This window comes from Cheilinus undulatus, linkage group 7 (genome assembly GCF_018320785.1).
Source record: "Cheilinus undulatus linkage group 7, ASM1832078v1, whole genome shotgun sequence".
In the NCBI taxonomy this organism is placed as follows: Eukaryota; Metazoa; Chordata; class Actinopteri; order Labriformes; family Labridae; genus Cheilinus; species Cheilinus undulatus.
In genome coordinates, this window is record NC_054871.1 from 35921757 (window position 1) to 35942076 (window position 20320).

The 20320-nt window shown below is 38.5% G+C and overlaps 1 protein-coding gene across 2 annotated transcripts in view; it reads left to right on the forward strand.

Moving 5' to 3' along the window:
• Positions 1-20320, forward strand: part of ddr2a (discoidin domain receptor tyrosine kinase 2a) — a 50054-nt gene that overhangs the window by 13743 nt on the left and 15991 nt on the right. For both annotated transcript variants that reach the window (XM_041790879.1, XM_041790881.1), the window contains exon 2: positions 10336-10449. In XM_041790879.1, the coding sequence (XP_041646813.1) occupies positions 10368-10449 (82 nt within the window). In that variant the 5' untranslated portion in view covers positions 10336-10367. The remainder of the gene's footprint in view (positions 1-10335; positions 10450-20320) is intronic.

The window sequence follows — 20320 nt, forward strand, 5'->3', positions numbered from 1 at the left end:
AGTCATATCAGGCCATATTATGCTGCCATGTTTGTAAAACTACTGCAGGTGTGCTTGTGCATGCACACGTTTCTCAGCTGAGCAGCAGATGAAAACCGCTCTCTCACTGATCTCATATGCAGTGACTAATACTGACATGTGATTTCACTTCTTGTTTAACCTTTTTTTAATGTCATGACAAAAAAGAATGGCAAAATAAAAGGAAAGACATGAGTTAGTGCTGAATGTTCCTGTCTAAACTGATTGTCTTTAAATTGTCTTAAAAGCAAAAACCAAACTGTTTCTGATCCAAGCTCAAATTGACAGCACCGTGCACTGCTGTTTCCCATTGACTCTCTCTCTCCCCTTCTTGCTCTCTCTCTTTCTGCGATCAACAAACATAATAATTCATCTTAACCATCAGGAAGAGAGATTTAAAAAAAATAGAAGTTAAATAAGTCTTCTGAAGATTGAGTCATGGGTCTTAAGCGTGGCAGATAATTAACAGAATAATATTTTGCATTAGGCGATAAATCTGCATGCCTTACTAGTGCCTTTTAATGAACTGATAGGACTCATTAATGTCCACATGTAAACAAGAGGGCTGTCTTTATTTCAGGCTAAGTGTTTCAAACATTTCTAGTATTTTGAAAAAATATAGAACATATCCGCTATAAGAAGGTTTAACAGTTTCAACTTTTGATATTAGTGGGCCCAGCCAAAATTACATGGGGAAATCCAAAGTTGTAATAATATTTATAATGATAACTTTATTATATAACAAAACCCGGTTACATAGTGCATAGAATAAAACAAGACTCAGTCAGTACAGATTAAAATAGATCAAATCCTGGTGCTGTTCCTGCTCGATTGAACACAACAGATAAACATTGTTAACTGATATCTGTTAATTTTAGGGTTAAACAGCTCAATTTGTTTGTCAAATTTGCAGGTGCAAGATTTACAAGTAAACTAATTACCTATCATTTATTATAAACACAGGCTTGAAATCCTAGTCTATAATGCTCTTATAAACTGTAATGAACCTTCTGCCTCGAGATTCATTTAATTGCGGCTGCCTTCCTGTCTGCGCTCTCCCCCGGCGCTTCACTGGATGTAAATATGAGAATCTTAGCTGTTAGCATGCTGCAGGAACAGTCAGTATGACCGTTTTTAAGTAATAAATGGAAATAAAGTGATATGTAGGCTGTCAAGAGCTGAACTCATATATAGCTCAACTGAAATGAAAAGGCCACATATCAAAGCACGATATTAATCTGTAAAGAGGAGTGAAGGCCGGCGGAGCTAGCCGCTGATGTTAGTGGGTGTGATGTGAGTCTGATATATGTACAGTGTGGCTATCACAGAGGCCCTGTGATGGATTTGACTGTTTTTTAAGTGCTTTCTCCTCTTTAGACTAGTCAGTTAAACGCAATTTAAAGGAGCGTTTAGCCAAACCTTATCTTTCTGCTTTGTACAGTGTTTTTGAGTTTTATGAAAAGTGCTTTATAAATAAAGTGTATTATTATTATTATTATTATTATTAAATTGGGAAATAGACGCATAGGAACATCCCCAGTTCATTTCACATTATTTAGCCAATGGCTGATATCGACCAATACCGATGTAAAACCGATGCATCTGTGCATCCCTAGCTGAAATGCACTGACAGACAGGGATGCATAATACCACACTGTTGTGGTATCAGTAGAAATGTCTCAAGGCATAAAGATGGCAGAGCTTCGTCACCGTTTTGTCGCAGAAATCCACCATGAAAACACCCACTGGTTATGACTGCTTTAATCTAAATAGAAAAGGGCCTCATGATGCTCTTTGCCTTGGCCCTAAAGTTACTAAAACCACCCCTACCTTTCCTGCACTCTACTCTTTTACAGTGTTTCTGTTCAGATTGGACTAACTGTATTGGTTCGTTAGTCAGCTGAGTATAATTTAATAAGACATATTTTCTAGAGGAAGAGTTCTTCTCATTTTTTGCCTCAGTTTGAAAATTTAGAAAAAATATATGGTGACCAACTCAAAGGCCCTTAGAATATGCTCTTTGGTGTTAAATAACAATAACAGGAGCCCAAAGGTCAAACTTGCTATAAGCTTTGCAGGTGGGGATGCCTATGTGGCCTAAATCCCCTGTCGTTTTCCTGCTCTGTCCATCAGGAGCTGTGAGAATAAATCCACCACTGAAGGGTTTGTGCAGCTGGCTGTGGTCCTCTCTCTCAAATCCCTCTATCTCTCTTTAACTGTTGCAGCTTGTGTTTCTCAGAAACTCATAAAATCAGCCATTACAGTGTTAAAATGAACTGTATGGAGAAGTATTCAGTTATTGAAAATATCACACTTGTATAAATGGCATACAACTTTTCAGAAATAAGCTCATAACTGTTTCCCTTAAACGCATATTTTAAAGTATCAAGGAAAAAAAAAACCTGGAGTGGATGGTTTTTGAACCCGTGATAGGACATGAATAAATTTTTCCTGCTGTTTTACTGTAAGAGGAGAACAGAGAAGTTTCCAGAACAGTGAACCTGTGCCCGTGTCTCCAGCACTCATCTGATGTTACTGTAACAGAGACCAGAGATGGAAACACAGCTGCTCTCTTCATGCAGGTATAGAGAACACAGCTGGATCCAGAGGAAGCAACAATACAACTGATACACAGGAAATATTTTTCTCATCATTTGAACAATTACTTAACCGTTTCCAGAAAGTTTCCTGTGAGAAACTTACTACTCTCAGTTCTACATTTTGAAAAGTGCTGCATTTTTCACCTATTGAACCCAATTTCTTCAAATAATTTACAGTCAACATTATAATCAGTGTTAAAGAAGTATGTCTACTTCAAATGTTACATTTTTCCCCATTTACCTTAAGCTCTTTTCTGATTGGTTCTTCTCTAGGAATGACTGACTCCTCATCCAGACCCTACATTGTCATGTTGCCGTCTTTAGGCGTTTGCACACTGAGTCTGTTTTTTTTGTGTGTGTGTGTGTGTCTGAGTGCACGTTCAGTGAAATCAAGCTCATGTTGTGTTAATTATTTTTACACACTGACACCGAAACTTTTGTCTGTCATAATTTTTTGGAACAGGTGTGAGTTTTTGTGTTTTTCGCATCAGTCCAAGTCATTTAAATGACACAGCCACGCATGGGCGTAGCACAGGGGGGCGAAAAGGTATTGAGCAAGGAGGGACCCTTGAGAAGCCTGCAATGAAAAGAGTGTTTTAATTTTTTTTCTTAGTAATTAGTGTCATTATTGAACCAAAAGCATTTGTTGCTTGGCTAGCCGGTTAAGGGGAGCCATGTGTAATATTCTTTCTGGGGGCCCAAAATCCCTAGCTATGCCCATGCAACCACGCAGCGATACTGAATTGAAAGTTGCTCTCCATCTCTCCAACTTGGATCCAGTGTGATTTTAACGGAGTGACAGAGCCAAAGGCTAGCAGTACGAAACAATTTGCCACATTCTACAAATTTAGCAATTTTTAAAATTTGAATACAAATAAAACTCTGTGGACTCAGTGTGCAAGGTTCAAGTGCGTTATGTTTTTTAGGATTGCAGATAAAAAAAAAATTAACTCATCCATAAATAACAAACCCAGCGTGTGAAGATCTTAATGTGGTACATTGTGAAAACGTCCTCATTCATCTTCCCCTGCCTCTTGTATGAAATAAGATCTCTTCATTATTTTTTCTCCCCCTTAAACAGTTTTTCTTTGCTCCCCTGTTTTATATCTACTGGCTCTTTTCCACAGTTGTGACATTTTTCATTGGCAAACCTGCATTCTTTGGCTGGGTGGTTCTCTCCACCGCATCTGTAGCATTTTCTAATGTCCAGCTGGGGCTTTGGTTGTGTGTCGCTGACCTTGTTCACCAACCCCGCTGCTCTGTTCAGTTTACCAGAATCCCAGAAAAGACAACTCTTTGGTCATTTTGAACAAACTCTTGTGCATACACTTTATTTTTGGTTATGTTAAAAATACTTTAGTCTGACATGAATCGTGTAGAATAAAAGATGAGCTAAAAGACAGGAGATTAAACTTCGACTCACGATTTAACCTCTTTTCTATGTTTCTGCTGAAGTGCCCGCTGACTGTAGGCTGGAGAATTTTATGATCTGTTCATCTCTTTTAAGATAGAAACACTACCTTATTCACTCTCTAAAATATTGGCATTTATGAACGTCTCTCAGGATTTTGTCTCTTATTTATCTGGGATCTTTTGCAGATAAAACGTTGAGGGGATTTTAGACTTTCGAAGATGGTTAGTTTTTGTTTAGGATGATTTAGTCTGACCTTATTGACTCCAGTCATGTGGAAACAGTTAACTTGAGACCTCAATAAATTTACAACTAATTTAGCCCCTTCAGCTGGTACAAAACACACCACAATAAAGAAGTAAAGCTTTCAAAGCTCAGAGATTTCTGGGGTAGGACCCCCCTACACATATCTGAGGTAAATCCTCCATGTAAAGCTTACATGCCTTGTACCTATGGGTGTGGTTTGCTTTTTAATTGTTTAAAGTTAAAGGAAGGATAAAAATAAATAAAAGTGTTGAGTGAAGGACAGTTGTAAAATCCCTCACAGCTGAAGAAGAAGAAGATTCTCCAGAAGAAGAGAGCTGATAAAGAGTGAGGGAGGAGAGAAACGACAGATGTCAGGAAAGGAAAGGGTGGAGGAAATGTGTGAGCAAAGAGAGGAGTTGAGAATTATTACAGAACAGGCTTAGGTTGTATTGACTGTACAGATTTGAGTATTCATGAAGCATGAAGTAAAAGAAAAAGTAAAAAGAGAAAGAGAGAAGAAGGAGAGAAGAGAAAGTGAAGCCACTGGTGGTTTTAAAATCAGGTGAAGACAAAAAGAGGCAGAAGATGAAACTGTTGGTCAGATAATAGAGCTTGTTACAGAAAAAATAGCAGAGGTGCCAAGAGTTTATGTGACTAAGATTCATATCAAATTTGCTCTTTCAATGGTAATATTATGGTCATAAATCTAAGAACTCATTGTTTTTATATGTACTTTCAGTGGAGGAAACTTCCATCCAGGAATAAATGAGTAGAGCAGAGAGAGAAAAGGAGAGAATTAAAGATTAGAGGAGGAAGAGAGAGCAGAAGGAATTGATCACATGGTAGATGAAATGTCAATTTTTAAATCATGTTATACTATTTGCCTTTGGAATTTAGAAATAAACATAGGTTATTAGGTTACAGGTGTATACTCAATACTTAGGTGCTGATTATTGAATAATGTTTATACCAAGCCGCAACCTTCAGTCCTGAAAAATGAAGCCAACACAGAAGTGCAAAAAATTGCAATACCGCAAGTGTTCACTTGAAGCTGGCTGCAGGAATATTGGAAGTCCTGTCTGGTCATCTGTTAAACAGCCGGTTTTTACTCTAGGAATAAACTGATTGGCCCACCTCATTTGATTGACAGATAGCTCAACAGGCAAAGGCTATGTTTCTGTCAACCACAATGCTAGCTAGCTAGCTGACAGGAAGTCGCGCTTGGTGGGCGGGCCATTAGGTTGATCCAAAGTTTGGTTGAGACCACAGTTTCAATATGGAAGCCTCCACGGATTGGCTTCAAAAGCTGTTTGAGTCTGCCTATTGTAAGCAGACGACTGACGTCACACAGGGTTTGTCCAATTCTTTCTGCAGTCTATGGTTTATACTCAACTCACTTTAAAATCATAGACATTGTTTTTTTGATAGACACGTTTACTTCTCCCAAATAAAATATTTGCATTCCATGAATACAACTGACTTAAGATAGATTTAAGTAGCATCTGTAAAGCAGGAAGAATGCACCGCCCCCCCAGTCTTGGGCTCCTAATGTTGGCAACACCTAGCTCCGCCCCTTATGAGGATGTTTTAGGATTTAATTGAAAAGCTGTGCTTATTTGTGATTTTTTTATGGCAATATTTTTTAACCTGTACATCCAAGAAGCCTTCTAAGAGGTATCAAGGACAATTGGTGCAACAGTGCATGCAAATCAGCACAGACACACACACATACAGGCCGCCAGTTATTCTGAGATAGGTTGTCCATCACAGCTGACATAAAGTTGTCTATATATATTTTTGGCAGGATCTTTTGCCCTCCTCGTGTTTTTATAGTGGTGTTTATTCTCCATGACAAAAATGCTGATACACTGCCACGGAAGAACAAAATACTCATACACAAAAAAATGAATGAATATGGGAAGTCGACCAGGAAAGCAGAAACAGAGGGAAAGTCGCACTGGTTCATGATATACCCACTCTCTCCTTCTCTCCACAGATGGACAGTTATGAAATGCAAAAGAGTAAAAATAAAAATGATATTTAGCATTTTTAATGTAGACTACAATTTTTGCTCTTAGTTTCCTAAGCTTATAAGAGCTTACTAAGCCTATGTGGCCCTGTTTTATTTTAAGTTAAGGTATTCGAGGATTTAAAAGTTTGGAAACTTTCTTAAGCTTGAAGCCAAGCAATGCTTTAGGATGACTGCTAGCTTTCAGTGTAACAAATTTTGGCTTGTTGATAAACAGTCATGGGACTAAAAATCAAAATAATTCCTCTTTGAACCCTGCAGTTATTTAACTCTTAATAAAAATTACTGCAGACTGAGAGACTGAACCCATGTCCAACTCAGAGAAAGCTTTTGAAATGTTTGAGCAGTAACGTAAAATGTCAGTGATTGGCAGTGAATGGGCCAGAGCTTGCAAACACACCAGTACAGTCCGCTGAGAGTTTTCAACCAAAGGTCAGTTTCCCTCCCTTATATAGTACAGACAGCCTTTACATGAACATTCCCTTGCACATAGTAAACACATTTTTGACTTCCAAATGCACACAAGCCATCAGGTGTTTGTGTTTCATTAGCTATGAAAAGCCAACAGAAGTTAATCTTAGAGAAGGGGTCTCACAGGGAAGTGGTAGTAACCCAAAACAGCAGGAAATGGAAGTAAGAAAAGCAGTGAGATTATGATAAAGGCACAATGAAAGAGGCAAGTCAGAAGGTCGTTAATGTCACAGGTCTGTGGACCAGATTTCTTAACGCTCTTTCTTGTAAGGAGTTTAGAGCTGGTTATGAAATCTACACTGGTGCATCTTGCCACTGAAACAAATGAGACTGTTTGATATGAACTGGATTCAAACCTGCGTTGAGGACTGTAGCCTTTTAAATGGAGCCTGCTGAGGTGAACTGGTGCCCAGCTTTAATGCTTTTAATTACCAAAAAATAGTAATTAGATGTGGGGCAGTCAAATTATTAAAAACGGGGTGACAAATAAAAGGTAGATGTTTGACAACACAAGAAGCAGATGACTTTTAACTTGTCCACGGGCCTGCTGATGACTTTTAAAGAGAGATTAGATATTAAGACACCGTGGTGCTTATTTTACTGTTCTGTAGCTACAGTGGCTTAACTGAAGTGTACTGATGAGAACAATAAAGCAAACAGTTATGCACTAATTGTAGACCTTATTGAATCACAATGAATGCATTAATTCTGACAGGCCTAATTAATAGAAGTTATTATCACTCAAACCACAACTATAAATGTTCTTCAAAATTTTTAAGGATGAAATTTTTGGTTTAGTTTTTCCATGTGAGAACAGGATAGTGGATGGAATCATTAATGATGAAAGAGTGGGGGATGACATACAATGAAAGGACAAGGTTGGGAGTTTGGCCTGGACCACCATCTTGAGAGCTGTAGCCTTTATACATGTGATTTAACAAGTGCCACAACCATTTTTTCATATCACCAAATTTCAAGTCATTTCACTGCTGGAAATCTGAGCAAACTTAACTGGACATGTTCCGGTAAACCTGTAAACCTGGCCTTTATGGCTACATTCACACTGCAGTTAAAAGTGACCTGGGTCAGATTTTTTTTGCTCACATGTGACTTGTGTCTTATTTTTCTCTGACAGTGTGAACAGCGCAAGTCACATTGAATCTGACCTTTTCGAATCAGAATCAGGCCACTTTCGAATGTGGTTCTAAATCAGATACGTATCTGATCTTCTGGAAGTTGACTGCAGTGTGAACAGGCAAACAAAAAAAACGAGATCTGAGAAAAGATCAGACTTTAGCATTAAGGCCTGCAGTGTGAACGTAGCCTATATGAGTAAGAGATTTAGTTAGAATGGGCTTAAGTGGAGTGCTGGCAGTCTGCTGGCCCTGTTTCATTGAGGCAACAACACATAAGTACAGAGATGCAGAAGAGGGGGATGCAGAAAGAGGGACAAAAGAAACAACAAATGGAAGACAAATTTATGGTCATCATAAGAATAAATGTGTCTTCTATGATGTAGTTTATGGTTATAACATCAATAATGATAGTAGCAGCATATGCACAAGTAGCCAGTGTAGAATTATACAGTGGCTTTCGAGGGAGCCCCATTTTCCAATGAGCACCACGACGTTCCAAGTTACATGCACATAAATACATATATCAGTGCAGCATGTTCAACATCAGAGTTAGCAGTCATTCTGCCACTTCTGCAGGGAGTCAATGCTGTCAGTAAGCTGCCGTTCAGGCACAGTAACAACAACTTAGGTATCACACAACACGCTTTATTGGAGAAAATCAGAGCAAAAATACTTTAAAAACAGACAATCAAAGGAAACATGTTGTTATAGCTATAAAGTCCTTGATAAGTTCAGGTACATACGTAATACTGGGCCTTATGTCAGTGCAGCGCTGCCATGCATGAATGACACAGCTGGAATAGATGCAGATTTTAGTTGATTTGTGGAGACAGGTGGTTGACAATCTTAATCCATTTATGTAATTAATAAGTGAACAAACAACACTGAGATATTTATACTATTGGTTTTATATTTCAGGAAACCTAATGTACATAAAATAAAATAATAACCTACACGTTGACAACTTCTTTAGAGCTCCCCTTAAAAGCTCCCCCATTATGTGAACTATTGAATTAGCAATGACTGAAAGAAAACAGATAGAAAATGAAAACCTAACTGTAAAGCAGCATAGTCTATTGACCAGACCAGAGGTCTGCAGCTCTGAGCAGCATGCTGCTGATCTTTCTGTTATTTCAATGGAAATGTCAGGAAAATGTTATTTTTGGCTGGCAAAGAGCACCAGGAAATGTCTCACACACACCCGCGCGCTCATGTGTGTCTGTGGATATTCCCACAGTTCTCTGGTAGTCTTGTTTTGTGTCATGAGTAATTGGGTTTAGATAACCCTGTGGTGATGTTTCTTTAGTATTTACACTGGAGTTGTAGCATAAAGTCTGTTTTTTGTATCACAATGAAGCAACAAAAACATGGGAATGGAGACGCATCGTACAGACTTCTAGATCTCTGTCTGCTAACATTACAGCACCTCATTCGCTGCAGTTTTATTATATGAGATGCAATTAACATGGTGTGAACAATAAAACTAACCCCAGTTATATAACAGAGACTTTAAGCAGCTCCTTCCTGGGCAGATCTACATGGAGCTGTGAAGCGAAACTAAGTGGAAACTTTATCAAATGTGGGTGAAAGCTTTTTAGGCGTGTAACTGAACACATCCTCGCATTGTTTTAAAAATGTAATGAGCTGTGTTGCCTGGAAAATTACAAAGGGTGGATGTTTCTCTCTTTTGTCAGTTTTTTTAAAGTGTGGACAGAAATAATGAATAAAATATGGACACAGACTAGTAGAGACTCATTGTTTGTTGTGTTCTGTCTGTTAGACTGAGTGGTCAGTTGGAGGCGGCTGGTTGGCGCTGTGTTGGTCCAGCTGAAGTCATGTCTATGACTTTTTCCTCTTCCTCCATCATTTGTGCCTTTACTTAGTCTTTCATCATTTGTTCCTACAATTAGTCTGAATTATATAACAACATAAAAGAATAAAAAAAGCGTCTTTCGCTCTTGTATGTTTGATATAGAAATATCATCAGAGTTTAACTGGCTTTTTCTCACAGTGCGATAAATCACTAAGTAAGTGGAAATTCCAGTTTGGTGGCCACCATTGTGTCATTTTATTGGGTTAAATAAAAAACATGCTTCCAATTAAACTCCATTTTTTCCCTTGTATATCCAAACAACTGCTTGGTTCCCATGAATACAGAGAAAATATATGAAAATAAAACATGGTTATAATCCTAATTTACCGAGCTATTTTTAGCCGTTATAACCTCCTGGTGTGATCTTAAATTAAAATGCTTTCTTTTTTATTCGCATATTTCTTTTCAATATTTGATCTTCAGTAAACATTAAGATTCTCACACTTCTGCGGTTAGATTTTAAGACTTGAACTGCAAGGAGAGATAAGTAGAGTTAAACATACAAGTATGTGTTTTACATCTGTGTAACCTCCTGTATCGTTGTCTTTCAGATTGGAAACCTGTCTTTGTCCGCGTGTTTGGGATGAAGCTCCTGTGGGATGTTCACTTCCTCCTACTCATCGTCCTCTGCCTGTTTGGAGCCGTCACATCCCAGGTTAATCCAGGTCTGTGCTACCAGGAGAAGTGCAAACAGCATCGGTCATTTTTCTGTGTAATGATTCCGATTTCTCAGACTAGAATGAGATCATTTTCAGAAGTTTGCAGTACTATAAAATGGCTTTTGTGAGTTTTGGGTTGTGTTTTTGGGTTCCAGTCCAGACTGCAACTGATTCAGATTCTGGCTCAGTGCGTCTCTGTGGTCCCCTCTCTCTGCTTTGGGCTCTTTGATCCCAGCACACACAGCTCTCTCCAGCTCTCTTTGCTGTTTGGGTGGTTTTTGTAATGTCAAAGAAAATGGTCCCATAATTTTTAACAAGGAAAGAGGGTAGCAGCATTTGGTGGATAGAGACAGAGTCAAATGGGAAGCAAAGAGTGGTTTTTGGTTATAGTTGAAACTGTTGAAAAACAGCTGATATTTGCCAACAAAAACCTATATCTGGCTTCTGTTTATGACCTCACTCTCAAAGCTTCGGTTATCAGGCTCAGTTTTTTTATTGTTGAAAGGATAATGCTTGATAGTGCTCAAATAAGATGGTGATAATAATGGCTTAGTCAGAAAGGTTAAATCCAGAGTTTACAGAACAAAATGACCTCACTGTACTGAGCAGAATTGAAAAAGAAAGAAACAACAGTGGAAAAAATGCCCCCTCACTTCCACATCCTCCCGCTTTACTCCACCCAACCTCCAACTTCAAAATAATACATCTGACAGAATACTTAAACTGGGAATTCAGTTAAATTTTGAGGTTGTATGAGAATACATACATACTTTTATTTTCTAAAGCATATTTATTATCAACTGCAGCTGACTTGAAGTGTCTCATAGTCAGTTTAAACAGCTGAGACTCAGCGCAGGACAGGTAGACATGATAATATAAACATCAACACAATAAATGAAGCTGCCAGAAATAAAGTAATACAAAACATGATGAATCTCGCGGTATTAAAAAACGAAACAAAAGAAGACTTATTGGGAAAAAAGTGACATTGGCATTCATTAAAAAACAGATGCACTTTATTATAACGAAATGGCCAAAAAGTGCATCAGGCTTAAAAATATACAGTGCTTAACAAATTTATTAGACCACCTGTGCTTTAATGCGAACTCTTTCATTTTCAGTCAGCTCTCGACATTTTACCATGTTGAACAGGAATGAGGGATTTCAAACTGAATTGACCCAAATTTGAGCCGGCTCACTGGGCTTCTCTGAGAAGTCAGAAATGAATCAAGCATAACATTCAACCACTGTTTTTTCTGTTCAGGAATGCCAGTAAATAACTATAATTTGACATATTAATCAAGAAATATTAATGTGCTCTAGGTTAGGGTGGTCTAATAAATTTGTTAAGCACTGTACACTTGTACTTTGGATCCAGTGTTTACTAACCTTCTAAAGAGCCTCCATAATCTCTGAAACTTAAAGGGATACTTCAACATTTTGGCAAATTCGCCCATTGCCATAATTCCTATAATCTTAGTAATAGGTTTGTCACCTTTAGTTGTCGGCGATTTTTAGATCGGCGCTGCTGAGTTGGGACCTGCTGTGCCAACTCAATGTAAGCAGACAGTATTTCCGGCTCTCCCTCATCAAACTCTTCAAATACACAATCCATCAACTCCAAAACGCTCACGTGGACATGTTGTGACCTGCACATTCACCACGCTATGAAATAATAACGTATAATTATGTAACATTACGACAATGAAGCAAATACTCAGAACTATTTCTTGAGTAAACCACTGGGCGGAGTGACACGGTGCAGCAGCCATGTCTGGAGTGTAGTTCCAGCTTTGCATTCAGCTTTAAAACATCTCCGTCTTGTAATGCTTCATGATTATTTCACAGCGTGCTGTTAGAACAAGCCAAGCGGAGCACAAAGGATGATGGATATGCAAGGGCTGAGAACTGTAGTTCTCACTGCCCATCACTCTGCTTCATGAACAAAACAAATCTTTTTGCCCCGGAGCATCTTTATTTTATTTGGGGAAAAAAATGAAGACCACCTTTAATACAACAAAACAGTTTTCAAAAAGCATGTTAGCAATGTTTTAACTGGGGCGTTCATTACTTAGGATTACTATAGTCAAATCTGATTGGTCAGGTTTTACCTGTAGTCAACTAACCATTAAAGTTCTCTCTGTCTCTCTCTCTCCATGTCCATCTCTCCTTGAGCTGCTTTATATTTTAATTTGTAACCAAAAGAGATAAACCACAAAATTAAACTTCTTCTCTGCTAGACTAAGAATTAAAGTGTATTTCATGATAGGACTTGTCTTATCCTAGATAAGTCTGCAATATGTCCTTAAAACAATGTGATAAATGTCCATTTACAATACAGATGGCTCAGAGCTTAAAGCATGGAGGACCCCAGAGTAGCAAGATTCAGAACTTGGATTTTTTAATCTTTATACCATGGTCTTGGTGTATTTCTGATTGTGATTGGCTCTGGAAGTTCCATCAGTGTCCATTTACTTCTGATATTCGGACATCTATGGAACTTCTCAAGTAGTTCCAGTCAAAAAATGTTTACACTGTTTCAAATTAATGCACCCCAGCAAATCTTGATTTTTTTAGTCATTGCATTATTTGATGTCTGGAAATACTGCCACTGCCACAGTTGTTTCTTATGTTTTTCTGGAGCTATAAGTTAAGAAGTTGTTGTGTTTAATTTTTATCACAATTGTTATGTGGAGCCTCTGCCTGCACGTTGAATTTCTTAAACAGTTTTATAGCATGAGCTGCACCGACATGCATGAATACACACACAGATGCACGCATCAACACACTCTTAAATCTTGGCTTTCCCTGTTTGTCATTCATGTGTTTTTTGTGCCAAAGCTAACAGAATAAAATAGAGCGATAGTAGAGTTTTACGAGGCATTTTACAGAAGCAATGAGAGGGAGAGGGAGATAGAGATCACAGAGATTCTTTGTAGGAGTATTTGAGTAACCATAGTGTGGTTACTTTAATCCACGTCATCCTACTATACGTTTACATGAAGAGCTTTATTTCTGACGCATTCATACAGATGTGAATGAACATGGGATGCTTGATACAGTTCACATTTTGTACAGAGTATTGTAGCTTTCAGCAATGAGCTAAAGGCTTTTGAATATGTTCTTTTTGTTGAGACATCTTCCCACCTTCATTTAAATAAGAATTTAAGAGTCTGACTACCGTAGGAGTGACTTCCTTTGCCTCTTTCTTTTCTCACAGCTTTTTTTTTTTTTTTTGTGCGTGTGTGATTGTGTGTGTGCTTATGTTCACACACACACACACACATGCTGTGGATCCAGCTATCCCACTGGAGTCTGTGGCTAATGCATACCAGACATTCTGACAGCAGGAAAGTCCATTCAAATAAGCTCTGTCTTTCTCCCCAGCCCTTGTGTGTCTGTGCGTGTGGATTGTGTGTATACTGTGTGCATCGAACAGTTCTGGACCACTCATAAGTCATGGAAAGGACGGTTTGTGCATCCGATCATGGTCAGAGTTCAACACGTTCAGTATTCAAGACAAAGTTTTGTACCTCTAATCTGACCCCAGAGATTTCTTCACTCAAAAACCACCAGTGTTTTTTTTTTTTTAACAATCAGCTCCAGTGTTAATAACAGCCCCGATCTCAACCTCCCTTAATATATGGAAGCAGGATATATGCACCTATAATTCTGTCTAATGCTTTCGTTCTGCTGCATTGAGAAGAGGCTCATTTTTCCACTGTCTGGAAATATTCATAGCTGAATTTAGTAGAGCTGAGATGTTGAGTGATGCCAACTTTCCCCTGTTTAAAATTCCCAAGCAATGGAGTTATACCATCCCTGTCTTTCCCATTCTACTCGTGAGTGGGCGAACTTTATTTCTCTGTAGAGGGGGAGTAGGTGTGGACACGAGCAAAGGCCTGGCAGAGCAGTCGGATATTAAGAGGCACTTCAACTGTGGGGCTTCTACTTGTGAGGATGTAAACAATGATTTAACTAAATCACTGTACCCCTATCACCCTTTAAGGAGGGACTTTTTTGACCTTTTTACAATAAAAAGTTAAAGTGCTTGACTTGATTGATATTTCTTTGTTTTAATTACTGAATCAGTTTGCTAACATTATGCTTGGCCTTCTTGCACAAGTACTTCAAATATGATTTCACCAAAAAAAGGCAAAAAAACGTTCTCGACTAACCACAACACATTAAAATGAAATGAAAAATGATCTAGAAATCACTCCTTTGCGATGTGGTGTTATAATGATGGTGAACCTACTACTGATTAGAACTGCAACTAAATAACAGTTCGAAAGACAGTAAGGCCTAACATCATAACAGAGGCACAGAGTCACATACAAATTGCATCAGGAGGATAGTTTGGTAGAAATATCTCAAGGATATAAAAAATATAAATAGGCACTGGGTTGACATGAGAACAAAACAGTCTGATTAAAAGGATTGGATTTGTCACCTTCTCTCAGGTTTTTGGGCAAGACTTCAATGGCCATAATTAGTCCGTAATGGTAAGGTCCTAATGACATATTTGTATTTAGCCAGTCTGTCACACAGCTTAGTTTCTGTGAGGCCAGCATTAAGGCGGCCACATCCATGTTTTCAACTTTAAAAAGTTGTTTTGGCCTAAAATCATAGCTTACAGTAGCCATTGTTGTTACCAAGTCACCAGACATGAAGTCTGAGTCAAATGTCAAGTCCTCAGTATTCCAGTCCAAATCTGAATTGCAAGAAAATATTCTAAGTCTAATCACCAGTTTCTGAGTCTAAGTTTAAGTCTTGTCCTTGCTTGTATTTCAGGTTTTGCAAGCATAAACCATTTTTGGTGCCTCTTTAGGCATCCTAACATGAATGTGCATGCAGGTGACCTGCCAGGCTTTGCTTAAAAGTGCATAAATCATTTGGCCCTTATACAAAGAATTATAAACAATTAAAAAAAAGTATATGTCCTCCACTCTATTTTCTCATTATGAAGACAATCAAAGCTGAGTCAAACTCAAATCATGTGTCTGAAAAGTAGACTCGAGTCATAATCAAGTTTGAGTCTTGGTTAACACAACAGTTTCATATTTGTAACCACAAAAGTCTATTAAAAAGAATTAAAAATGCTTTTCCTCTTAGACTTGTCGCTGGTCGTCACACAGTTATTACTTCAAAATAACTGCTTAGTTTAGCTCTTTACTAGGCAAAGGAATGGCTCCTAAGCTGCTAAATGCTTAACTAGTATTTTTTCTGCAAGCCACCTGGTAGCAGGGGGTCACAAAAAAAAAAAAACATACCCGCGGCAAAGCATGTTAGGGACAGCATCATGCCTTTGGGCTGTTTTTGTTCAGCTGGAGCTCGGGCTATAGTTAAGGTGGAGGAAATAATGAATAGTTTAAATACCAGTCAATTTTTGAACAAAAGCTTTAGGTACTAAAAAGCCGAAGGTGAAGAGGAGAGCCAGAGCCTTAAATTCTGCTGAAAGTCTCTTGAATGACCTGAAGAAGGCTCGGTACAGGAAATGCACTCAAAATCTGACAGATTAGAAGTGCTTTCTTGCAAGGAGTAGTGAGAAAATGTTGCCAAGTAGAGATGCATGCTGATAAAGCCCTACCTCAAAATGACCACATGCTGTAATGAGATCAAAAGAGTCTTCAACAAAGTTTAAGTCACAGGTTGTACATATTTATGCAGCCAGGTTTCTGTCATTTTTTTGTTTTTCCTCCCACGTTACTTTTCACACTCAAATTGGCCAGGATATACAGCACATGTATCTGTTTGTGCAGCTTTAGAAAGTGTCTCAGATTTGAGATGACGTTCTTGTTTATGTCCACTGTTCAGGAAACTTGTCATGGCCTTTCCCTACAATAAAGCAGACAACAATTTGAAGATCAATACAACCAACTGTGCTCATAACTGATAAGTTTTCCTACAGGTGTGAACATCACCTTGCGTGACTACACTCTGTATGTGTGTGAGACTGTATTTTGAGCAACGGTTAGGCAGCAAACATGGCAGAACAAACCTGCCTTTCAGTAGCCTTGGTGCGGTAAAAATCAAGAGGTGAGGGAGAGGAGGTTTGGCCCATTACTCCTTCATGTCTCTCTCTCTGTTCCTCCACCACACAAGGCTGGTATTTTTCCACCTTTTTCTGGGGTGATATTTTTAGATACTGTGGCCAAATGTTGAGCCTGATGAGTAGTGTGTGTGTGTGGGTTTGTGAGTCCATATGAACACACTCGCCTTCCCCCTTGGCTCACCCGAGGGGTCACCTCTGAGTGGGCTGGGTAGATAAATAAACACAGCAAAAACCAACATTTGGAGGAGCGGTCGCACATCCGGCATGCCGTATTGAAACTCGCCTCTATGACTCTGTGGAGGATGTGGTTAAAGATTCTGATAATGACTCCTATTTTCTTCAATTAAGTCCCAGACAGTTGTTGTGCTTATGGTTAAGTTGCACAGTTTGTGTGTATTTGTCATCCCAGTGTGGAGACAGTTGGAGAGAAGATGAGATTATGTATTGGAGTAATCTCTTTTTCTGTCTTTTAGCTGTCTTCACTGTACATGGTTGTAGAGCCCGACCGATTTATCGGCGGGCCGATTAATCGGGCCGATTACAGCATATCACAGATTAATCAACATCGGCCAATAATTAACTGATTTTTTTGCTCCGTGGAATTTTGTTGTTCTTTTCTGTCCGTGTCTGAACTCAGCCCACTCGGCTGCAGCAGAGGACTAAGAGCAGAGAAAAGGCGAGAGAAACTGCATTTTTTTTACTCCATGGTAAGCTGTGACTTTATAAAACAATATAACACTACATTTAAGTGGCCCATGACAATATCGTCCTTGCGGAAACATGCTGTTAGAGTACGTCAAGGATAGCTTGCTAGTTTTTTCATGTAAGAGCTTATTACAGCATTTTAACATCGTCTAAGCTGCATCTTTGAGAAATAAACAAAGATAAATGCAATTGTTAATTCACATGTCCACCATTATCTCATAAAAGACTATTATACAGCGTTTTAATATATCATATCATACATCATATATCGGCTGATATATTGGTTATCGGCTTTTTTTAGCCCTCAATATCGGTATCGCCATCGGCCCCAAAAATCCCATATCAGTCGGGCTCTACATGGTAGTGAATAAGGCAACACTTTAGGCTGTCTTAGGAAAGAAATTATTCTAGCTCCTTAGATTCAGTTATCACCATTCCTGAGTTTCTTTTAAAACACTGATGCACTTTGACATCTTCTCTTTCCCTGTTTGATCTGAAATCATACTTTGGAGAATCTGCTGTTTCTTTTGACATTAATTCTGACCATTTATATTTTACTACAGATATCGTACATGCCGTTTGGAAACCACAACCCTCATTAAAATGGTTTTACATTCATGGAGCCAAGGACACCACTAATATGCTGAGAATATGAGAAAAGGAAGATGATTTTTCTTGATGTGGTTGTCTGCTTAAGCCAAGGCACTTTGGTGTGCATAGAGAAACTGGATAGGAGGGGAGGGGAGGGGTGTAAACAGGGGGAATGAATTACTGGGGCTGAAAGGATGAAGGGAGACAGAAACAAAGGTTGGAACGGACAAGTTAAAAGAAGGGAGTAGGAGGCTATGTAGACATCTGGAAGAGTTTGCTCATGCCTCCTTTAAAATGTCACAGTGCCATTATGAAGCCATCATTGTTGTGCTGAGAGCAACTGAGACTCAGTAGGTAGAGTTGATCCTCTGTGCTGCCAGTTCAGTCCTGCTTTCACATGTTGATGTGTCCTTGGACAAGTCACATAGCCCCAGAGTGCTCCCACTGCTGCGTCAGTGGTGTGTAAATGTGTATGGATGTGTATGAATGGAATTAGTCTTTAGTGATGGCCACTCTACATAGCAGTCTTCACCATCAGCTTAGTCCATTTAACTCTTAGGCCCTCCTTTAGAAAATCACACTCTCCCTCTTAAAGGCCTTTTAGGACATTGGATATATTTCAAAATATTAAACATGAAAGAAGAAACTTTTTTGGTCCTTAACTCCAGTCCTCATCATGTATAGCAAATGTGAATTCATTTTCATACTTTTAACCTTATAAATGTATGTTTATTTGAATAACGCCACTTTTTAGCAGGTGCACCTGCATAAACAGGTGGACGCACATGACTGTATTGTTTACACTCTGCTCTGCAGGGATTGGCTGCTTCTTGGTTTTCAAAACTTTTATTTATGATGCAGACAGGGTTGCAAGGAATACAAAGAGGCTATTTTCTTATGAATAATCTTGGTTATTAACCCTCTTAATCCCTATAACCCTGAAAGCAGCAGTTTTCTGCTATATAATGTAACCTACTGTAAATACCATATAACGTCACGACACATCAATCACATAAGAAATGAATGAATCAGATGAAAACCCATAAAAACTACAAATTTGAAGGGATAAGTCCAGGATGCATTCCTAATATTATCAAATTCATGATTTTTATACCATGGCTATGAGATACAAAAATTCAGTTTTTCCTGGTTTTCATCAATACATTTTTTCCAGCACAGATTTCAGTGTGTTTTGGCTGCACCAACACACTCACACACACACACACACTCATTAATTTCTCAATACACATACACACCAGACTCTTATATCCTTAGAAAACATCCAAAGTAGTTTTAGTTGAGATAATTTTTTCCCCTGGCCTTCAGTCACTGTTATATCCTAGCAGTTCAAACAGGGTAATTTTCTCCCACAATGCCTCTCTGCAAACATTGAAAAATGGCAAAATTTGGCAGCATTTTTTTGTGTGCAATTATTATTACATCTGAATGACTGAATTACAGAGGAATTAACAGGATTTCTTATTTCTGTATTGCAATGGCAGTAGAATGAAAATATGTGGTTTTAATGGTAATCAATGTGGCCTAAAAGGACTCCAGGAGGGAGAGTGTGAGTTTTTTGTCTACACAGTGGAAAATTCTGTCACCACACTGTGGATAATGCAATTCCAAAAGTTCATTAAAAAATGAACATCTTTGTCAAATATCAAATATCTTAGCATTATCAAAAAATACAATTATAAAGCCCTTAAAAGGCGTCCACAGCTCTTTCTCTCAACACAGTGGTGTATTTAAATATGACGTACTTCTCACTAATCTGTGCTTTCATTAATGCTGATGCACCACACTGCTGCTGCTGCTGGCAAAAAGCTTAACCTCCTCCACCCCAGCCTCTTCCTTTATAACAGAATTCTTGTTGCACCCTCATATTCATATTCATGCTACTATGGATTTATTGCTTTTGAACCCATTCTATTGTATACAGTACCCCTTGTCATAAATATATCTATTCATATGGGAGTTTCTAGCAGTGTGCTCCCTGGAAAGTTAAAGTATGCTGCTTGACTAATGCAGGGAGCATCTTCTGAGCAGAGCCTTCTTCGCTAAGTAAACTGTATATCCATTTTGCAATAAAATTGTGAAATGTATGACAAACGTCTTCCTGGATGAAGTTTTTTTTTAACATTTCCTCCAACTTTCTTTCTTGCTGCGAGGAGCCACATTTCTTGATTTCAAATAACTAATTTGAACAGAAAAAATTCAGGAAAGTTAACCGCTGGACATGTATCGGCATGATGATAAATATCAACAGAATCTGAATTTGACAAAAAATTGTTCAACATGATTTCTTTCTTAATAGTTGACCCATGTCCTTCTGTTAACATTGATGATGTGGGTTTATGACCTGTACTTCTGCCAGTCAGCAGATATACATTCCAAGTTTAGACACGCATGTTGTTTAAGGTCATCTGTCGCGGCCCCAAAACCTTCAGGGGGCTTCCACATCGTGACTTTTTAAGCAAATATTTTGAGGAGATCAAGAAAAGAGGAAGAAGGGATCACATGAAG